General features: G+C 37.9%; 1 protein-coding gene across 7 annotated transcripts in view; it reads right to left on the bottom strand.

Moving 5' to 3' along the window:
• Nucleotides 1–4,146: 4,146 nt before the first annotated feature.
• Nucleotides 4,147–18,464, bottom strand: part of BIN1 (bridging integrator 1) — a 134,738-nt gene continuing 120,420 nt past the window's right edge. For 3 of the 7 annotated variants that reach the window (XM_081313285.1, XM_081313287.1, XM_081313291.1), the window contains 2 exons: nt 15,826–15,927; nt 4,148–12,716 (listed from right to left, as the gene is read on the bottom strand). In XM_081313285.1, the coding sequence (XP_081169411.1) occupies nt 12,609–12,716; nt 15,826–15,927 (210 nt within the window). In that variant the 3' untranslated portion in view covers nt 4,148–12,608. Of the gene's footprint in view, nt 12,717–15,825; nt 15,928–18,464 lie in introns of all 7 variants that reach the window. The other 4 variants (XM_081313288.1, XM_081313289.1, XM_081313286.1 and 1 more) reach the window with 3 other exon arrangements.

The raw sequence follows: 18,464 nt of genomic DNA, 5'->3' as shown, positions 1-18,464 counted from the left end.
ATCTCAATTAATTCAATTCTGGTGGGTGGCTGGGTTTAATTAAATAAAAATGTGAAACAAGTTTGAGTTGTGGCAATTAGATGAAAATACAGTGTGGCTGGCTATGAATGCTGATTAACCTAATAGCAGACAGTAATGCAGGTTTATGGAGCTAAATGGTTTATTTAATGGATGGAATGACTTATAATCTACAATATATAAAGATCTTAACAATAAACATTTAATTAACAACTTGTCTTGTATTTTTTCCAGTATGCAGAGCAAAGCTGTTAATAAAAAGAGTCATTAGTTGGAAATAATTTATGTCTCTGGAAAAAGAAATCTTTAAACTGCAGTGATGGTAACAAATAGAAAATGTCTGTTTCTTTGAGATATGGGAGAATTGGAGAAACTCCTTTTTTCATATTTCAAGGACAACAAGGCATCTCTGTTTTCTTCTTACAACAAGTTTGGAAGTGGCTAGAGAACAAGAAACTTTGCAGATGTCAGGAAGTCAAGGGCTCTGGAATAAAAGGTTTGCCTTTTGAATATACCTCAGAAGTAGTTACCTGGGTGGCTCAATTAAATCATTCAGTAGAGCCTCCTTATCGTGGGCTGTCTCTAAAGGCTTTGTCATCTCAGTCAGAGAGAGAAGACATATATTCCAGCCAGCCATCCCAGTTAGGCTGAGACAGTCTTTGTGCCACCAACACTGGAGATCTCTATGGAAGCAGGTGGTACTGTAAATGGGCTTGGTAGATGCTTTCAGTTTGGACGTCTGAGGGGTACTGTACCTCAATTTGCTGAGTATATTGCTCTTGCATCTGGTGGAGTCATCAAAAGGTGAGGTGAAAATATAAGTAGAACTTAAAACCATTCGTTTAACTACCGTTCAAAGTTACAAAGCCACTGAAAAAAGTGACTTGTGACTATTTTTCACACTAACAACCATTGCAGCACCCCATGGTCACATGATCAAAATTTGGATGCTTGGCAACTGGCATGTATTTATGACAGTTGCAGTGTCCCGGGATCATGCGATCACCATTTGCGGCCTTCTGAAAGGCTAAGTTAATGGGGAAGTCAGATTCTCTTAACAGCTGTTACTAATTTAACAACTGCAATTATTCACTTAAAAACTGTGGCAAGAAAGGTCATAAAATGGGACAAAACTCACTTAATAACAGTCTTGCTTAGCAATGGAGTCCATTTAAGCTCACGCCTACTGCTTCAGTGACTCCATCCAGCCACCTCATTCTCTGTCGTCCCTTTCTTCTATTGCCCTCAATCTTTCCCAGCATTAGGCTCTTCTCCAGTGAGTCCTTCCTTCTCATTAGGTGGCCAAAGTATTTGAGTTTTAGCTTCAGGATCTGGCCTTCTAAAGAGCAGTCAGGGTTGATCTCCTCTAGGACTGACCGGTTTGATCGCCTTGCAGTCCAAGGGACTCGCAGGAGTCTTCTCCAGCACCATAGTTCAAAGGCCTCAATTCTTTGGCGCTCAGCCTTTCTTATGGTCCAGCTTTCACTGTCATACATTGCAACTGGGAAGACCATAGCCTTGATTATATGCACTTTTGTTGACAGGGTGATGTCTCTGATTTAGTGTGCTGTCTAGATTTGCCATGGCTTTCCTCCCAAAGAGCAAACGTCTTTTAATTTCTTGGCTACAGTCCCCATCTGTGGTGATCTTGGAGTCCAGGAAAATAAAATCTGTCACTACCTCCATGTCTTCCCCATCTGTTTGCCAGGAATTCAGAGGGCCGGATGCCATGATCTTGGTTTTCTTAATGTTAAGTTTCAACCCAACTTTTGCACTTCCTTCTTCACCCGCAACAAGAGGCTCTTTAGTTCTTTTTCACTTTCTGCCATTAGAGTGGTATCATCTTCATAGCTTATGTTGTTGATATTTCTTCCGGCAATCTTAATTCCAACTTTTGATTCATCTACTCCTGCCTTTCTCATGATCTGCTGTGCATCTAAGTTAAATAGGTAGGGCGACAGTATACAGCCTTGCCGGACTCCTTTCCCAATTTTGAACCAATCAGTGGTTCCGTGTCCAGTTCTCACTGTTGCTTTTTGGTCCACATATAGGTTTCTCAAGAGACAAATAAGATGGTCTGGTATGCCCATCTCTTTAAGAACTTGCCACAGTTTGTTATGATCCACACAATCAAAGGCTTGCAAATCACTCTTATCTATGTTTTACTCACTCTTCATATGAAAAATTTATGAATCATTAGCTATTCAAAGAAAATCAGGTTAAAATGTATTTGGCTAGTCTGTGGTTCAGTTCAGTCTGCCAAATAAACACTGATATTGTTTCAATGCACTCAAAGGTATATGTATTTATAATTCCTTATCTGTATGTGCATGTTTCTAAGAGACTGCAATTCCATTGAAATAGCTAATTGACCATTTGAAATTTCTTGATTTGATTGGAAAGGCGTTTGTTTCCACACCGTTCTTTCATGGACACCGTGCACCTCAATCTGTCATCCTGACATGCAAGCCAAGCTGACTTTTTTCTAGCAATTTGCAACATTGGAGCTCGGGGGAACATGGAGATGAGCTGTTTTCCCATCTCATATATTAGATTTCATAATATCAATCAGCCAATCCAGTGACAATCCTTCTAACCAATTTCAAAGTTCCTGCTAAAAAAGATCCAGTTCATTTTCCTCCTTACAAAAGCAGTGCGCGCTGGACTTTTGCCTCCTAACCTCTAGCATCCAGAGAGTTATTTTTCTCACACCTGGCACCTACATAGAGACAACCTCATGTCCACAGTGGCAGCTGTTGGGGAAAGCATAGCAGCTGCAAAACGACTATGTTTTATGTTCATTGCAGCTTTCACTATTAATTTATATGCAGGAGGAATGATGCTTTGATAGCCAGACAGCTTTCTTTTGAACATTTGAGATAGTTTGAAAAAAATTGATGACTGCACACAGCATGTACCAAAAATGGAGGTGGGTGGCGGGAGCAGGAGAGCAATTTATGATCCCTGTTTCTAAGAGGAATCTATGCAAGGATACTTTGATTACTCCAGGAGTTTTCATAGCTCAAGGCCCAGCCCTGATTGAATGGCTCCGATTGGCTCCTGGTGCTCTTTGCCTCTTCTCAGCATGCCATAGTTGCTAGGAAAGAAGATGATCACACAGACAACCTCAAAATATTTTTGGAAAAATTGGAAAATGCACTACGTTAGGAATATCAGGGAATAAAGTTTTTCCACACAAAGGTGCAGCTCATCTGACAGCAACGTTTTTATTTACTGAAATAAGAACAGTTGAAAGGCCACAATTGTTCACAAGTATTTAGTAATCCACATGCATCTTGTTTTTTAAAAACAACATTTAGCAAAACAGATTGTTGATATTCCTTTTCACTTTAAGTAGAGAATTGCAATATGGGAAGAGTTCAGTTAGTCTTCACCCTCAGTCTCTTTTCTTTCCTCCCAGTCCATGATATTTCTGTAATGGTTAAAGGAGTTCCAATAGAGATTCATAGAAGACGGGGAGATGCAAGCAAGAAAGGAATATTGTGGCCATCTAATATGATAACGTGTGTCTCAACATGCTACTGTAATATTAATATTGATGGCAGGTAAGATAACCTCTCCCCTTCCTTGCTCAACTGATGGTCTTTTCAGAAATTCATTTCTATTCTTAATTACAGCATAAGGATGACAACATAAGAATGTCAGATGTGCACATGTCTATGTCCAATATTGATATAGAAATTAAAACTGAGAGAGGTTTCTGGTACATGTAGAGGTTAGAATGACTGGTTGTGAGGAGCCACTATATTTCTCCATCTTTAAGAAGCATAAAAAGAGAGTGTTAAGTCCTATTTACTAAAATGTCTTCTTTTGTGCAATTATCACAAAGATAAAAAGGTAAAGGTAAAGGTTCCCCCGCACATGCGTGCTAGTCGTTTCCGACTCTAGGGGCCGGTGCTCATCTCCGTTTCAAAGCCGAAGAGCCAGCGCTTGTCCGAGGACGTCTCCGTGGTCATGTGGCCGGCATGACTAGATGCCAAAGGCACACGGAACGCTGTTACCTTCCCACCGTAGTGGTCCCTATTTTTCTACTTGCATTTTTACGTGCTTTCGAACTGCTAGGTTGGCAGAAGCTGGGACGAGTAACAGGCGCTCACTCTGTTACGCGGCACTCGGGATTCGACCTGCCAAACTGCCAACCTTCTGATCGACAAACTCAGTGTCCTAACCCACTGAGCCACCGCGTCCCTTTTATCACAAAGATAATCATCTGTATTTTGCCCTCTGGTCATTCTGGAGATTTATTTCCAATGTCCAGAAAATACACTGACATTTTGTCAGATCTACTATTTCAAAGACAATGCAGGATGGCAAAGTTCTCTTTCCTAAAGTGGTATCTCTAGCTTACTTGCTTGTGTACTGTAACTAAGAAGAAAGGAAGGATTTCAGCAGGTTATCAGGTATAGTGACAGTAGTGTGTAACCTAATGCACTCTTGCATTTCACAAACTGGTTTGGTTCATGACCTAACCAAGGTGCGTAGTCCCTCATCAGCAAAAGAATAATCCAAGGAAGGAGCTTGATCTTTCACGGTCAGGACCTGGATGCTTGCTAAGTTGTCTTTCCCACTGTTATTGTTTATAGCTTGGCAAATTGAACAGACAGTACAAGACCCAGGACAAACTGATTGCCAATCTCACTTAGGTTTCATTCAGATTACTAATGAAGTAAAGGACACTGCTTTGGCAGAAGCTGCTGTGCACTTGATTTCAGCTACCTGAGATGAAGCTGCCAGCCCCATATCTGCAGCATCATTAATTTATAGCCCCACCGAGTACCCTTCTGTTACTGTTGCCAAGGGCACTCAATAGAGAGAAGGCATCAGCGATGCAGCATTGGAAATGGTGTGAACATTTTGGTTAGACCAATATTAGCTTCTCTTTTATATCTTTTCGTCCATGTAGAATACATTAAACTTCGAAGTACATGACAAAATTGCAAACATATCAACCAGATCACAAGCTCATTTGCCATATTCTCTAAGGAAATGGTGCATTGGGGTTTACAGCAATAACATGTGGCATTTCCTGTCAGCAAATCTGTCAGACTTTGATTTTGGAAAGAAATTATGTAAAAGGGCTTGAGATTGGCTGGTTGGTTGTCTATCCAGCAGCAAGATAACTGTTTGAATGGGACCAAATTTGGTGTTGGCCAAGAATCTGACAAAATAATGAAAGTGATCCAGATCTGGGGTGGAGTTATGAAGAAAAGAAATGTTTCAGTGTATTCCTGAAGAAAGGCAGATGGACAACAGATTCCTCCATTTAAGTACCTCCCACTTTTTAGCAATAGCAATAGCACTTAGACTTATATACCGCTTCACATTGCTTTATAGCCCTCTCTAAGCAGTTTACAGAGTCAGTATATTGCCCCCAACAATTTGGGTCTTCAGTTTACCAACCTCAGAAGAATGGAAGGCTGAGTCAACCTTGAGCCAGTCAGGATCAAACTGTTGGCAGTCAGCAGAATTAGTCTGCAAAGCTGCATTCTAACCAGTGGGCCACCAGGGGTATTTTAGAGTGGTAAGAGTAGAGCATGTGCACAGTTTATACAAGCACAAAGAGACACAACATAGGAATGTGCAGAAACATATACATAAGCAGAATGCAGCACAATATTTACCACCCTATCATTTATTTAGCTCTCACACAGGCAATACATATGCTCCTTCTCTAATTCCTGGGGAGAAATTGTACCACTTGTGCACACAAACAGACAAAAAGATACATTTTGTCTGACTCCACTGAAGGAAACACAGATACCCAAAGAGCTCCTTTTCATGAAGGAGCTGGAAAGAATCTCTGATTTGTTATATGCTGAGAGATGGAATAAACTGACTGATGGGCTAAATTCACCCCAGCTACTTAATTGTCTAACAATTGCTCCTCTTTCTGTAGAATTTTATTCCAGTGCTCATCCTTGCAATCCACATCTTGATATTGGCCTCATACATTTTCTAAATATTATCTCCGAAGTTGCAGTATTCAGAACTAAGCTGCAAGTTAAATCCAGCCTGTTAACTGTACAGCTAGTGGAGTTAGCAGCCTTTCTGCCTCCTTAAAAAAATCATGATGACATTTTGTTTTGACTCAATGATGAGTAAGTCTTCCTAATTAATCCACAACAAGTAAGCAGAGGTCTGTGAGGACACTCTTATATGTAAATGTAAAAAGGAGCTTAGAAACCAAATTCATACAAACTTAAAAACACTGGAGCCAGTGTTAAGAGTTTTTAAACAGAATTACCAGAGAACCTTAACTGAAATTTGAAACAGAGCAAACTTCCATTTCTTAGTTTTCTGAATGAAAATAACCTATCAAAGCCAAGAAACAAGTGTACTTACATTATGAATTCCCTATGGGTCTGTAACTACACAGCTAACTTTGGGGGAAAAAGTTGATGACTCTTTGCTTCTGCCAATAATTGACTTTTGGAGCAAATTTAAGGATCTTATTGACTAGAGAAATCTAAGGATTCCAGTAGAACCACACACACAAAAAAAAAACACCTAGGTATGGTTCAGAAAGGGAATAGGATCTTCTCTTGATCAGTGAAATACTATGATTACTATTAACCAGCATCCAATAGTCCATTTTTTAGCCCAGTTGGAAGAAAAATTAAGTGGCATTCTAATTCCAGGAGGGCCCACTCATCTCAGTCTTTCCAGATTAAGTTCATACATGAATCTGGGACAGAGGTGGCCTTGAGCAGCCTGGAGAGGGATCATTCTGATGGTACCTCTATTTTTACTTCTGGAGAGCAGTTGCTCTCTGGCAGCTACCAGAAAGTGGTATTAGGACACTTCTACTTAAGTCCTTGGTAGGCAGGACCTTGAGATATATACTACTGTTAATGTCATTTGATATTTAAATGAAGATCCTAGGAAAAATCCTTTGCAAATTTGGAAGTAGGCTCATGATACTCAGCCACACTTTTTCTTTCTTCTGTGATATCTCCAAAGCTTCAGAGTTTCTCCAGGATACAAAGAACAAGGTACAGAAGAATAAGCTGAAAATAAAAGTAACTGGCTGGATTCCACAATTTAGTTGATAAGTGTATTCTCGGTGGAATTGGGTTTGCTGTCTGGGGAGGTGGGGATCCTCTGGATCCAGCATTAATGCTAAATAATTCTATAACATTCATGGCACTGAGGCCCTTTTATAAATTTTCACTGGCAATTCCATTCATCTCTTATCTAAAGGAGAGAGATTTGGCTTCCATGCCTCATATGCCAGAAACCTCATGTTTATGTTATTATTCTCGCAGGGATGGGGATTAAAGACAGCTCCTGAAGCTTACCCAGAATGCTGGATCATCAGCAAAGATGGTGAGTTGTGTCTCTCAAGACTCTTACAAAATTTCCTATGTTCACTGATTGGTGGCTTCCTTCCAAAGCCATTTCATCATGGTTTATCAACACATGCATAGTTTAGGCCCAGGCTAAAAAGATATGACTCTAGGATAAAAACACATATTTTTAAACATTTCTAAAAGTTTTTTTTAAAAAAAGAACAATAAAAAAGAAGCAGGATGACACAAAATTATATATTTTTGATTTTTGAATATTAGGGATAAATAAATGTATGAAAAATGTCAGCAAAGTGACAATTACAATTCTCAATGCACCAGGATCTTTTTGTTTGTTCTAGAAAGACAAAAAGAAATATCATCCCTAATGTCATGTGATAACAAGTTACAGGATCAAACAGAGTCAAATTGAGTTAGAGAACTATTGGATCCATGAGGAATACAGTGGAGTAAGAATCAGCTGTATCTCCAAGCAAAAGGATTGCATAGACAGTAAATAACAAAGTGTTCTTATTTTTCATGTGTAAGGTTTTTTTTCAGTTAATAGTGCTAATTTACTTGATTAACAAACTTGGGCAGATGAGTGTCTCAAGAAACAAATGAGAACAGGAAAGATTTAGCTGTTACATGTTAAATGTTAGCAGTCAATAAGACAAAAGAGAAAAAAAAAGACTGGGGGACAGGAGGTAGAATGAAACTTGCTGACCAGCAAATCTCATTGATTAGATATTCATTACATATAATTATTCCTTATAACAATTTACTAGGTTCTATTTGGTCATGAACTATTTGAACTCAGTTTTAATACTTATCTTCTTCGTGAGGAATCTACCTAATATTTGATGACTTCATACATTATTTTTTTCCTTAAATGCCTAAGAAAATCAGGCTTCATCTCTTCCAAGGATCCAGGAAGAATGTGACATATGATGTGTTATGATGTTCTACATTGGAATAGTTCTTAGAATTTCAAAGACCAAAATTTTCTTAGACTCTACTCTGCCTAGCAAAGTTTTGTGACGTGTGGTGAATGCAACAGTGGGTCTTCTATTATGATATTACACACCTGGAACAGATAAGTAAGAACTGATGTAAACATGGACATTGGTCATATTTGGTATAATCCTCTTCTTAGACATATAAATACCAAGAACTAGTCTCAAATTCTTGGCTATATAGTAACACAGATATTCATTAGTCTATGGATTGTTCCTTGGCAAGGTTTTTAAAGTAACTTTTTACTAGTACAAAGTTTGTTTCTGGGAGTATTAAAACGTAGTGCACATTTGCAATATGTGTAGTCCAAACTTCTCACACAATGTATTATACTTGATGGGTTCCCCATGGAGGTGCTTTTATACAGCTGTAACACAATTTTAATTGAAATCTGTACACTGAACTCCATCAAGGAGCCTGGGCTAAGTTAGTTGAGCAAGAAAATGCAGCTTTAAACTTAGAATTTCTGCTTGAGCAGTCTCGATGCCTTTCTTAATAGAATGCCTGGTATTCCATATTTTGTTCAATTGAACTTTCAGTTCAAGTCCAAATGATATGATTTCTGAACTTAAGATTTTGCTTAGCTAGCAGCTGCAGAGCTTTCTGTATGTAATTTGGTGAAGTGACCTATGCAGAAAAAGAAAGCTTCCCATATAAAATCTATAATGATATTTTTGTAACAGTTATTTGTACTTTTACTTATATCACAACAAACCAAACCATGCCTAAATTAAAACTAACACACCCATACCCTTTGTTTTTCAGGGAGATATAATATGCTATTTAAAAATCTAATGATTTTTTGGCTTCTTAGAAGCTTGCCCAATATAGCTGGCACACGGAAGAATGTGCCAAGATTACAATGCTATACACACACACTTAACCTTTGAGTAATTATGTTGTAAATACTCTGCCAAATTTAAGCAAGCATATGAACAATAAACACTAAATTGATCAAATATGTTTTCATCATCGTATATCCAGATCTATATAGTCCTGGGCTATAATCCAAGTCAATTAATTTCTAATTGAAAACAAAGGGTTGGAACAAGAGATTCTGTTCTGCTATCAGAATTATCCTCAATCCAAGATCTACTCAAAAGAAGAGTTTTATCCTATTGTATTACAGAACATTTTCCATGGACAGGGAGAATCACAAAGGGTGGAATAGAGACAACAAATGTCAAAAGGCAGCTTTTTATCCAGAGAAGATTTCTACTGAATTCAATCCATTATTTCTATAGCAAGAATACACTTTGTTTTTAAATTACAAATGAGCTATAGTATACATCACCTTAATATAGCTTTCATTCAAAGAATACAAGACAGGTCTTATCATTCAGTTCAATAATGTTAAAAGATAATTGCTGACCAATCTATTTTTCTGGTAAATTAAATATTTTAATCAACAGCTCTAGCCAGTTAACTGCCAAGACTGTGATGTAAGCACATTCCTTTATAAAATAGAATTTGCATTGCCAAGTTTTCTTTTACATCCTTGTAGAAGATGCAGGCTATGTTGGATTGGTTTTTTTTATTTCCATTGAATTATTCTCTTTTTATTGAACAGATTTCTTCAGAAGCAAATTGAAACAGATCCACAGCAACTGAGAAAAAATGAATGAGACCTCAGAACTACAAGCTTATCAATCATTATTTTAAAGGCCAGGAGCTATATCACAGCATCAGATACAGAATCAATAAGGACATAATACAGTACTGGATAATTATTTTTTTCCTTAAAAGAAAGAAAGGTTGCCACATTTCTTCCTTGCATTTGTCTGCAAAATACATATCAAGAATAGAGAAAATGAGTTCAGCTAAAAGTTCTATCTACTAGAGGCTAGATACTTTCTGATAATTTTTTTCCTCAAATTTCATAGGACTTTTTTTTATAAAAATAGATATTCCACAGAGACCTTCTTTATTGCATAAACTTATTTCTTGTTGATATTCCTTTAAAACCACCCTATATGTTTTATTTAGGAATACAAATTTGTCTACAAATACATAAAAATAGTTTTAATGGCAAATTATGATTGGTGCAGAGATACATGCATTACCCAGTGGTATCTATCATGGAGCAAATTGCAGCTTTGCAGAAAATTAATTTTTAGAAATGGCAGTGGAATTTAAATAATGGAACCCCATTTCCTAGAATGCATTAAGGCTAACCCAAAAACAAAAAGAAATTAGAAATTCCACTGAGTCAGATAAGGAGTTTTGAAACCTTGTTATGAAGACTAAAGTTATTCTGCAATGGCAGATGGAATGGCTTTAATTGTGTGTGCAACAATACAATGACACACACTTCTCCTGATTGTATGCATGTACTCTTGAGTGTGCAATGACTCTGGATGGTGCTTTACATCTGTGGTACACTATTGAACCAGGATCTGTTGCTGACTAAAGGAGAAAACTCACCCATGAATCTATCATCAAGAGATGTTGTATTTTCTTATACTCACATACAACATGTGATTCTACAGACCATTAGAAACCTAGGTTGATTTTGCCCAATAGTGAAAATTGGCTTATCCTGCTTTTCTAAAGCTACCTTACATTTTATCAGATTGTCAAACGTAAGAATTTTCTATGCATTCCAATGCAAGAGATGGTAGTAGAAAAAAACCTTTGAAGCCAAATAAAAAAATTAAATTAAAAAAAGGAAAAGGAAACAAATGAACATAGCGATAAAAAATCTGAAGAGCTCAGCAGTTGTATGTATATAGCATAGAATGAATATTTGCTCTTCCAGTCATTGCCCATTGCTGCAGCTGTCATTCAAGTAATTTATAGGTGCATTAATGTTTTGTTTTCTGCAAAAAAATTTGTGGAAAATCATACTGCTATGGTTGGGAAAATCCCAGTGAATTTGCAGTTCGATCTTGACGGTCCCAATAACCACAAAAAAGAACTTTGGAAACAAGTTTCCCTTGCCTGTTCTTCGTAAATTCATAATGCACCCTAGGAAAGATCTAGCTCTTCTCTGCAAATCAATATTACAAAGGAAAAAATTAGTAATGGGGGGCAAAGCAAAGAGCCTCACTGATTTTCTCATTTGGTTGCTTCTGACATTTTTTAAACACAATTTGAAACGCACAAAGGAGTATTATTTCCAAATTGGCATTTTATAATGCAGTGGTTTAAGAGTGAGGCTATGATTTCTGAGATAGATAAACTCTAGACAATCACTATATGGTAACAACAACATTGTTTAAAAAAACCTCTAACCATTTGCAACCATTTAGTGATTGTTTGGGTTTTTACAGCTGAGAGATGGTTGCCCTAGAATTTCATCCATTATAGTTTTTAAATACAAGATAAGTACATCTTAAGAGCAAGGACACAGGGAATAATTGTTCAGGTTGCAGAGCAATGCAAACACAGCTAGAAGTTATACAAATGAAGCAGTTACTCCATCACCTCATTTATGTGACCAATAACATCATGCCAGAATTGGCTGCATTGGTGTAATTATATGTATCTCTCCTCTTCATCACCTCTGCCTATCAGACAGTGCAGAATTTGAAGCCAGCACCAACCCTCAATTTCACTACAAGATTATGAAAACAATAGTAATAAAGAAACTATGTTTATACTTTTTCCCCTTATGAATATTTCTTATAGGACCAAAAATGCAGGTACTAATGTCATTCTTAAACCATACCCTTCAAGGACCAGGCTTACTTTCTTTCCAATAAGCACTGACAAGTATTTTTTTTTTCATTTAAACATAAGAATTTTGGTTTGTTGTTTTTTTTCAAAAGGAGAACACGAACACACACACAAACCACAGGACAGGCATTGGATCTGGGGCAGCATGATTGTATAATTTGCAGGGAGAGCCACAGAAACAAGTTCAGCCACAAAACAGGTTGACCGTGCCTTCCCACAAGATAAAACTTTATTGTGTAGTTTCAGGAGAACAGGACTGCTAGGATTCACAGCTTACAATGCTGAGCACATCCTATTTCACACAACATCGCTCCATCACTCAGTGACAACCTTCTGAATTGACCTTATTTAACTCAAACAGAAAAAGGATTTTTCCCAACCTGTCTTTCTTTATTATCTGTATCTTTGATAATACTTTGATTCAGTGGACTTCTAAAACATTGTTTTCTGTGAAGAATCCAACCTTTAAGCTGCTTTAAAAAAACATTCTTTCAATTATTATTTTTTTAAAACCTTCCTCAGGAGGAGGGGGAGAAGACACCTCTTGCTTTCTTGTTGAAGAGAAGCTATCTAAGGAGCTGCAAGACCTCACTGCACCCGCTCAGTGAAATTCTCTGGGAAAACTCCCCGGCATTGGTCAAATGCTTTGTGCTGAAGCCAATCAGACTCTTTCACACCCATCAGCCATCCTTCATCCTGGCAAGAGACAGAAGAAAAAGAGAAAATGTTAATGCAACAAACACTAGGTATCACTTGTCTCTTAAGTTCACTGAAACTGAATTTTCAATCAAGTAATAAAGTTATGTATTGGTGATAAAATTATTATCATTAATCACAACATTTGTGAAAAACCCTTATGTTCCTTCTCATCCTTCTGGGGTGCTCGCAAGCAGGAAGTGCTGTAGAGACATACTCTTTTTTCCCCATAGTTATTCTTGCAACTGGGATTTGGAGGCAGGCTATTCCCAATCCAGAGCCATACTGAGTCTTCAAGACAAAAATTACCGTATCTCATGGCAATGAATTCTACAAGTTAATTATGCCTTGTATGGAGCAGTGATTTCTTTCTTTGCTCCAAATCCCTTTCCAGTAGTTTGATTCTTGGTCCCAGTGTTTTGAAAATGTTTTGGCTCTAGTAGGAGTATTGACCTCATGCAAGGTATTCTCTAAGGTTGATATTCCTACCATCAAAACCCACTGCCTCCCTCCGTAGTGTTCCTGACTATGTTCTTTGCCTCCCTGGTTTCTGGAGAATACTGCAACTGCTGACTGTTGGAAGGGAGCGGGCAGCAATGTTGTCCAGCAAGCATTTGGGTAAAGGGGAATGATCATTATGATGAGTAATACACGCTGGAGGGGGGAGAGAGAAGAGGGAATCAACAGAGACAGGAAGAACCGACATCCTTTCACCTCATTCCCCTACCAGCAAGCATGTACCTAAGACCAGGTACCAAGGGATCCACACTGGAGGAGGAGAGGGTGGAGAGGAGAAAGAGTTCCCTTTACTGTTCTTTACTTCTTGCCAGCAGCAGAAAACACTTCCATCCTACACACACACACACACACACACACTGTACCAGCGACTTTATTATTTCTGGTTTTGAAGCATGGCAAAAAGACAGCAATTTTCTAGGGTCTTCCTGTCTCAAGGATGGGAGGAAAACCAAAGCTGCAGGAAACAACACGATACACTATTATGGAGAATGAAAATATCCACCATTGGGCAAAATTCTTTCCCCAACGAAAGACAAGTTGGAAGAACGTGGCTATTTTTTTTTAATCCCATTTATATCCCGCCCTTCTCCGAAGACTCAGGGCAGCTTACAATCTAAGAAGCACAAATCAATGTGCTTAGCAATAGCCTTCATTCTATGTATATGCCTGCTTATTAGGGCTTTCACCCCCCCAAGCGGCATTATTACAAAGTCAGCTTATTGCCCCCAACAATCTGGGTCCTCATTTTACCTACCTCGGAAGGATGGAAGGCTGAGTCAACCTTGAGCCTGGTGGGACTCGAACCTGCACTAATTGCAGGCAGCTGGTGTTACTTAAGGAGGCATTAGCCCACTGCTAATGACCAGGCTGAGCCCGAGGGAAGGGTTAAGCGCATCATCAATCTTGAGTGTCTTCACACCCACAAGAGATCTAAGTTCAGCCCACCTTGAATTCTGTTCACTCTTATCTACCACTATTTGCTTTGAACATTAGTAGTTTAGATTCTTGTACAATAAACCTATATTCTTTTGACCTGCCTGGACTCCTGATTTCCTGTGCTTGACACTTCTAGATTTGGGCAAGGCATTCAAAGGAGCACTCATTGGTCTTCAAGACCTATGCTGACTGGTGTGATTATGTGATTTATGATTATGAATCCATAGTAAAGTTTTATTTAGCATTTATTTGGCACTTATTTCTATATTTTACTCCTTTTAACATAATTAGTGTTTATGTTTTTACTGGATATGCTTATCTATTTTACTGACCTGATCTATGACCATAATAAATTTATAAAGACTTTCACCTTGTAATAAGCTAAGGCTCATTAAAATAGCTGCATCCTTCATAAGTCTCAGCTGCTTCAAAGGCTTTCTTTGGCTGCCTATCCCTGTTGATGCACAACATTATTGGTGAGAATGTGTCAGTTGCAAATAACCTGGAGAATTTGTCAAGTTCAAAGCACAGAAGAGCTACCTCTAATAAAATAATCTAGTCTACTAATGGTCAAAATTAAACTGACACTAGATTAGGTTCAACAGAATTCATGGAGGGCTGGATTTAGGTTTCTTGTGGCAACGCAATAATTCCAAACTGATGACACATTTAACCTTGCTTTCCAGCTCAGCCTGCTTTTCTCCTACAGAAAGCAAACAGAAGTGACCCTATGTGCACAGCCACTCAGAGAACTGAAGGAAAGGCTCCAAATCCAGATGAAGCCTTCTACTGATGAGGCATCCTTTTTAATGTTTGATACAACACTGATGTCTACAATGAGACATAGGAAAAAACATGCAAACAAAATGTACAATTGGCTAAGTAACATTTCCATCTTCAGCTCACTCTCTTCACAAAAATGAATGAATGCAATAAAGAATATAAGAACACAGTGCCATCTACTGGCATTCAAAAAGAGCATGAACAAGACAGAGAGAAAAATATTGTGCTGATAGCTACTACCATCACAGCATTTAGACATTTGCAGGGCAGAGAGAGAGAGATGAAAAGCAAATATGAAATCAGAAAACAGCAGAGAGTACAATAATGGTTATGTTAACTCAACTTTTTTAGGTAAGCTAAATTACCTTGAGGTAATTAAGAGGTCCTTTTTTAAGACTCAGAAAATATTTTACTGGTTGCAAGGGCAATGAGACTGTCCACTTATATTCTGATTTCCTTTTCCTGATCTAATTAGGTAAACCTATAGACTAATAGTTATATATAGTACAATTTTAAAAGTAACACTAAACAAGGATAACCTCCTTAGTTGGAGATTGCATTGGATTAGGAAATTCAATAATCAATATTCATCTCCTTATACTGGAGATCTCTATTAAACCACATCCTTCTCATGCAATATTTGGTTCTACATAGGAAAATGTCATATGAAAGAGATAATCTACTATTTGAAGAAGTAGAGATGTATTCATTATCTTGTCTATCAAGAGGTTAAACTGAAATGTTTTGACTTGCTGGTCACACATTCATTGCAGAATGCAGATTTGAACTGAAGTCTTCTTGAAACTGGAAAAATGTGGAATTTATCAAACCATGTTAGTTATGAAACACACCTGCTACATTATCACCATACCTGCTCATCTGGATTTTCAAATGGAATCACCAAGACAACCTCTCCAGCCTTTAGCTGCAATTCATCACTGTCAGTAGCAGCATAATCATGCATGGCTTGTACCTGCACAAGAATAATGGTTCCACAGTAAGGATTGGGGGAGTTCTTGTTTCATATCTATACATATATAGTGCAGCTGAACCCTTATATACTACACTGCAGTCTATCTGCTGCTCCGTTTCTCCTTAAATTGTTAAGTATTCAGGAAAGCTTTATGATACATGATGATTGTACTTTTAGGAAAATGAATTGGTGCTGTCCTGTAGATTATGTTTTTACAGTTTTATTTTTTTTAGTGTTTCCGTTATTTTTTGCAGTTATTTTGGGATAGTTTTTCTAGTGTTTCTTTCTAAAAAAAAACAAGGCTTAGTCAGAGTCACTTGACAGTAAGATGGGTGGCATATAAATTTAAATTTACATATATATATATATATATATATATATATATGTGTATATGTATATGTATATGTATATGTATATGTATATGTATATGTATATGTATATGTATATGTATATGTATATGTATATGTATATGTATACAATCATCAGCATAAGCATGAAGCCGAAGACACCAGCCTGAAGATGACGAGTGGGACCTCATCGAAACGTCGCCAAGACACTCTCAATCTTACACGGGAAAAGACCCAAATACGCCAAGACCTACATACCTATACCCGTGAAAATCTACAAATACAGTTGCAAGAAAAAATATGTGAACCCTTTGGGATTACGTGGAGTTTTGCATGAATTGGCCATAAAATGCGCTCTAAACGTCATGTAAGTCACAACAATAGAAAAACACAGTCTGCTTAAAATAATACTACACAAACATTAGCTGTTGTCATCTTTTAATTGAACATAAGATGAAAACAGTCACAGTGCAGGGTGGAAAAAGTATGTGAACCCCTAGCCTAATGACTTCTCCAAGAGCTAATTGGAGCCAGGAGTGAGCCAACCTTGCCTCCAATCAGTGTGATGATATTGGATGTGTTGCTGACAGCAGTCCTGCCCTTTAAAAACACACACCTCTTTTGGGTTTACTGGTCTCAAGAAGCACTGTCTGATGTGAACCATGCCTCACAGAAAAGAGCTCTCAGAAGACCTACGATCAAGAATTGTTGACTTGCATGAAGCTGGAAAGGGTTACAAAAGTATCTCCAAAAGCCTTGATGTTCATGTGTCCACGGTAAGACAGACTGTCTACAAATGGAGAAAGTTTAGCATTGTTGCTACTCTCCCTAGGCGTGGTCGTCCTGTAAAAATGACTGCAAGAGCACAGCGCATAATGCTTAATGAGGTAAAGAAGAATCCTAGAGTGTCAGCTAAAGACCCACAGAAATCTCTGGCACATGCTAACATTTTTGTTGACACATCTACAATAAGGAAAACATTAAACAAGAATGGAGTACATGGGAGGACACCACGGAGGAAGCCATTGCTGTCCAAAAAAAATATTGCAGCACATTTGAAGTTTGCAAAAGAGCACCTGGATGTTCCACAACAATACTGGCAAAATATACTGTGGACAGATGAAACCAAAATTGAGTTGTTTGGGAAAAACACGCAACACTATGTGTGGAGAAAAAAAGGCACAGCACACCAACATCAAAACCTCATCCCCACTGTAAAACATGGCGGAGGGAGCATCATGGTTTGGGGCTGCTTTGCTGCCTCAGGGCCTGGACGGATTGTTGTCATTGATGGGAAAATGAATTCCAGAGTTTATCAGGACATTTTGCAGGAAAACGTACGACCATCTGTCCGCCAACTGAAGCTCCGCAGAGGATGGGTGATGCAACAGGACAATGACCCAAAGCATACAAGTAATTCAACAAAACAATGGCTTCAACAGAACAGAATACGCCTTCTGGAGTGGCCCAGTCAGAGTCCTGACCTCAACCCGATTGAAATGCTGTGGCATGACCTTAAGAGAGCGATTCACACCAGGCATCCCAAGAATATTGCTACACTGAAACAGTTTTGTGCAGAGGAGTGGTCCAAAATTACTCCAAATCGTTGTGCAGGTCTGATCTGCAACTACAGGAAACGTTTGGTTGAGGTTATTGCTGCCAAAGGAGGGTCAACCAGTTATTAAGTCCAAAGGTTCACATACTTTTTTCACCCTGCACTGTGAATGTTTCCATCTTATGTTCAATTAAAACATGACAACAGCTGTTTGTGTAGTATTATTTTAAGCAGACTGTGTTTTTCTATTGTTATGACTTACATGACGTTTAGAGCGCATTTTATGGCCAATTCATGCAAAACTCCACGTAATCCCTAGGGGTTAAAACAACTGCTTAAGATGCAGTTGGCCCAGGTTTGAATCTCAGAAGGGTATGGCTGACTGATGAGAACAAATAAGTTTGAAATGATCATATTGGTCTCCCTTTATTCTTTGTTAGCAAGCCAATATATATATATATATAATATTAAATGTATGTATTAGGTTTTAGAAATTCAGTAACAGATTATATCCAAAATAGTGTGTGTGTGTATGTGTATGTGTATACACACACACACACATTTAATAAAATAAAATAAAATAAAATAAAATAAAATAAATATTAGATTTTAGAAATTCAGTAACAGATTACATC

This window comes from Vipera berus (assembly GCF_964194415.1).
Source record: "Vipera berus genome assembly, chromosome: 1".
Taxonomy (NCBI): Eukaryota; Metazoa; Chordata; class Lepidosauria; order Squamata; family Viperidae; genus Vipera; species Vipera berus.
The sequence above is the reverse complement of the archived record's forward strand: the minus strand, read 5'-3'. Positions and strand labels throughout refer to the sequence as shown.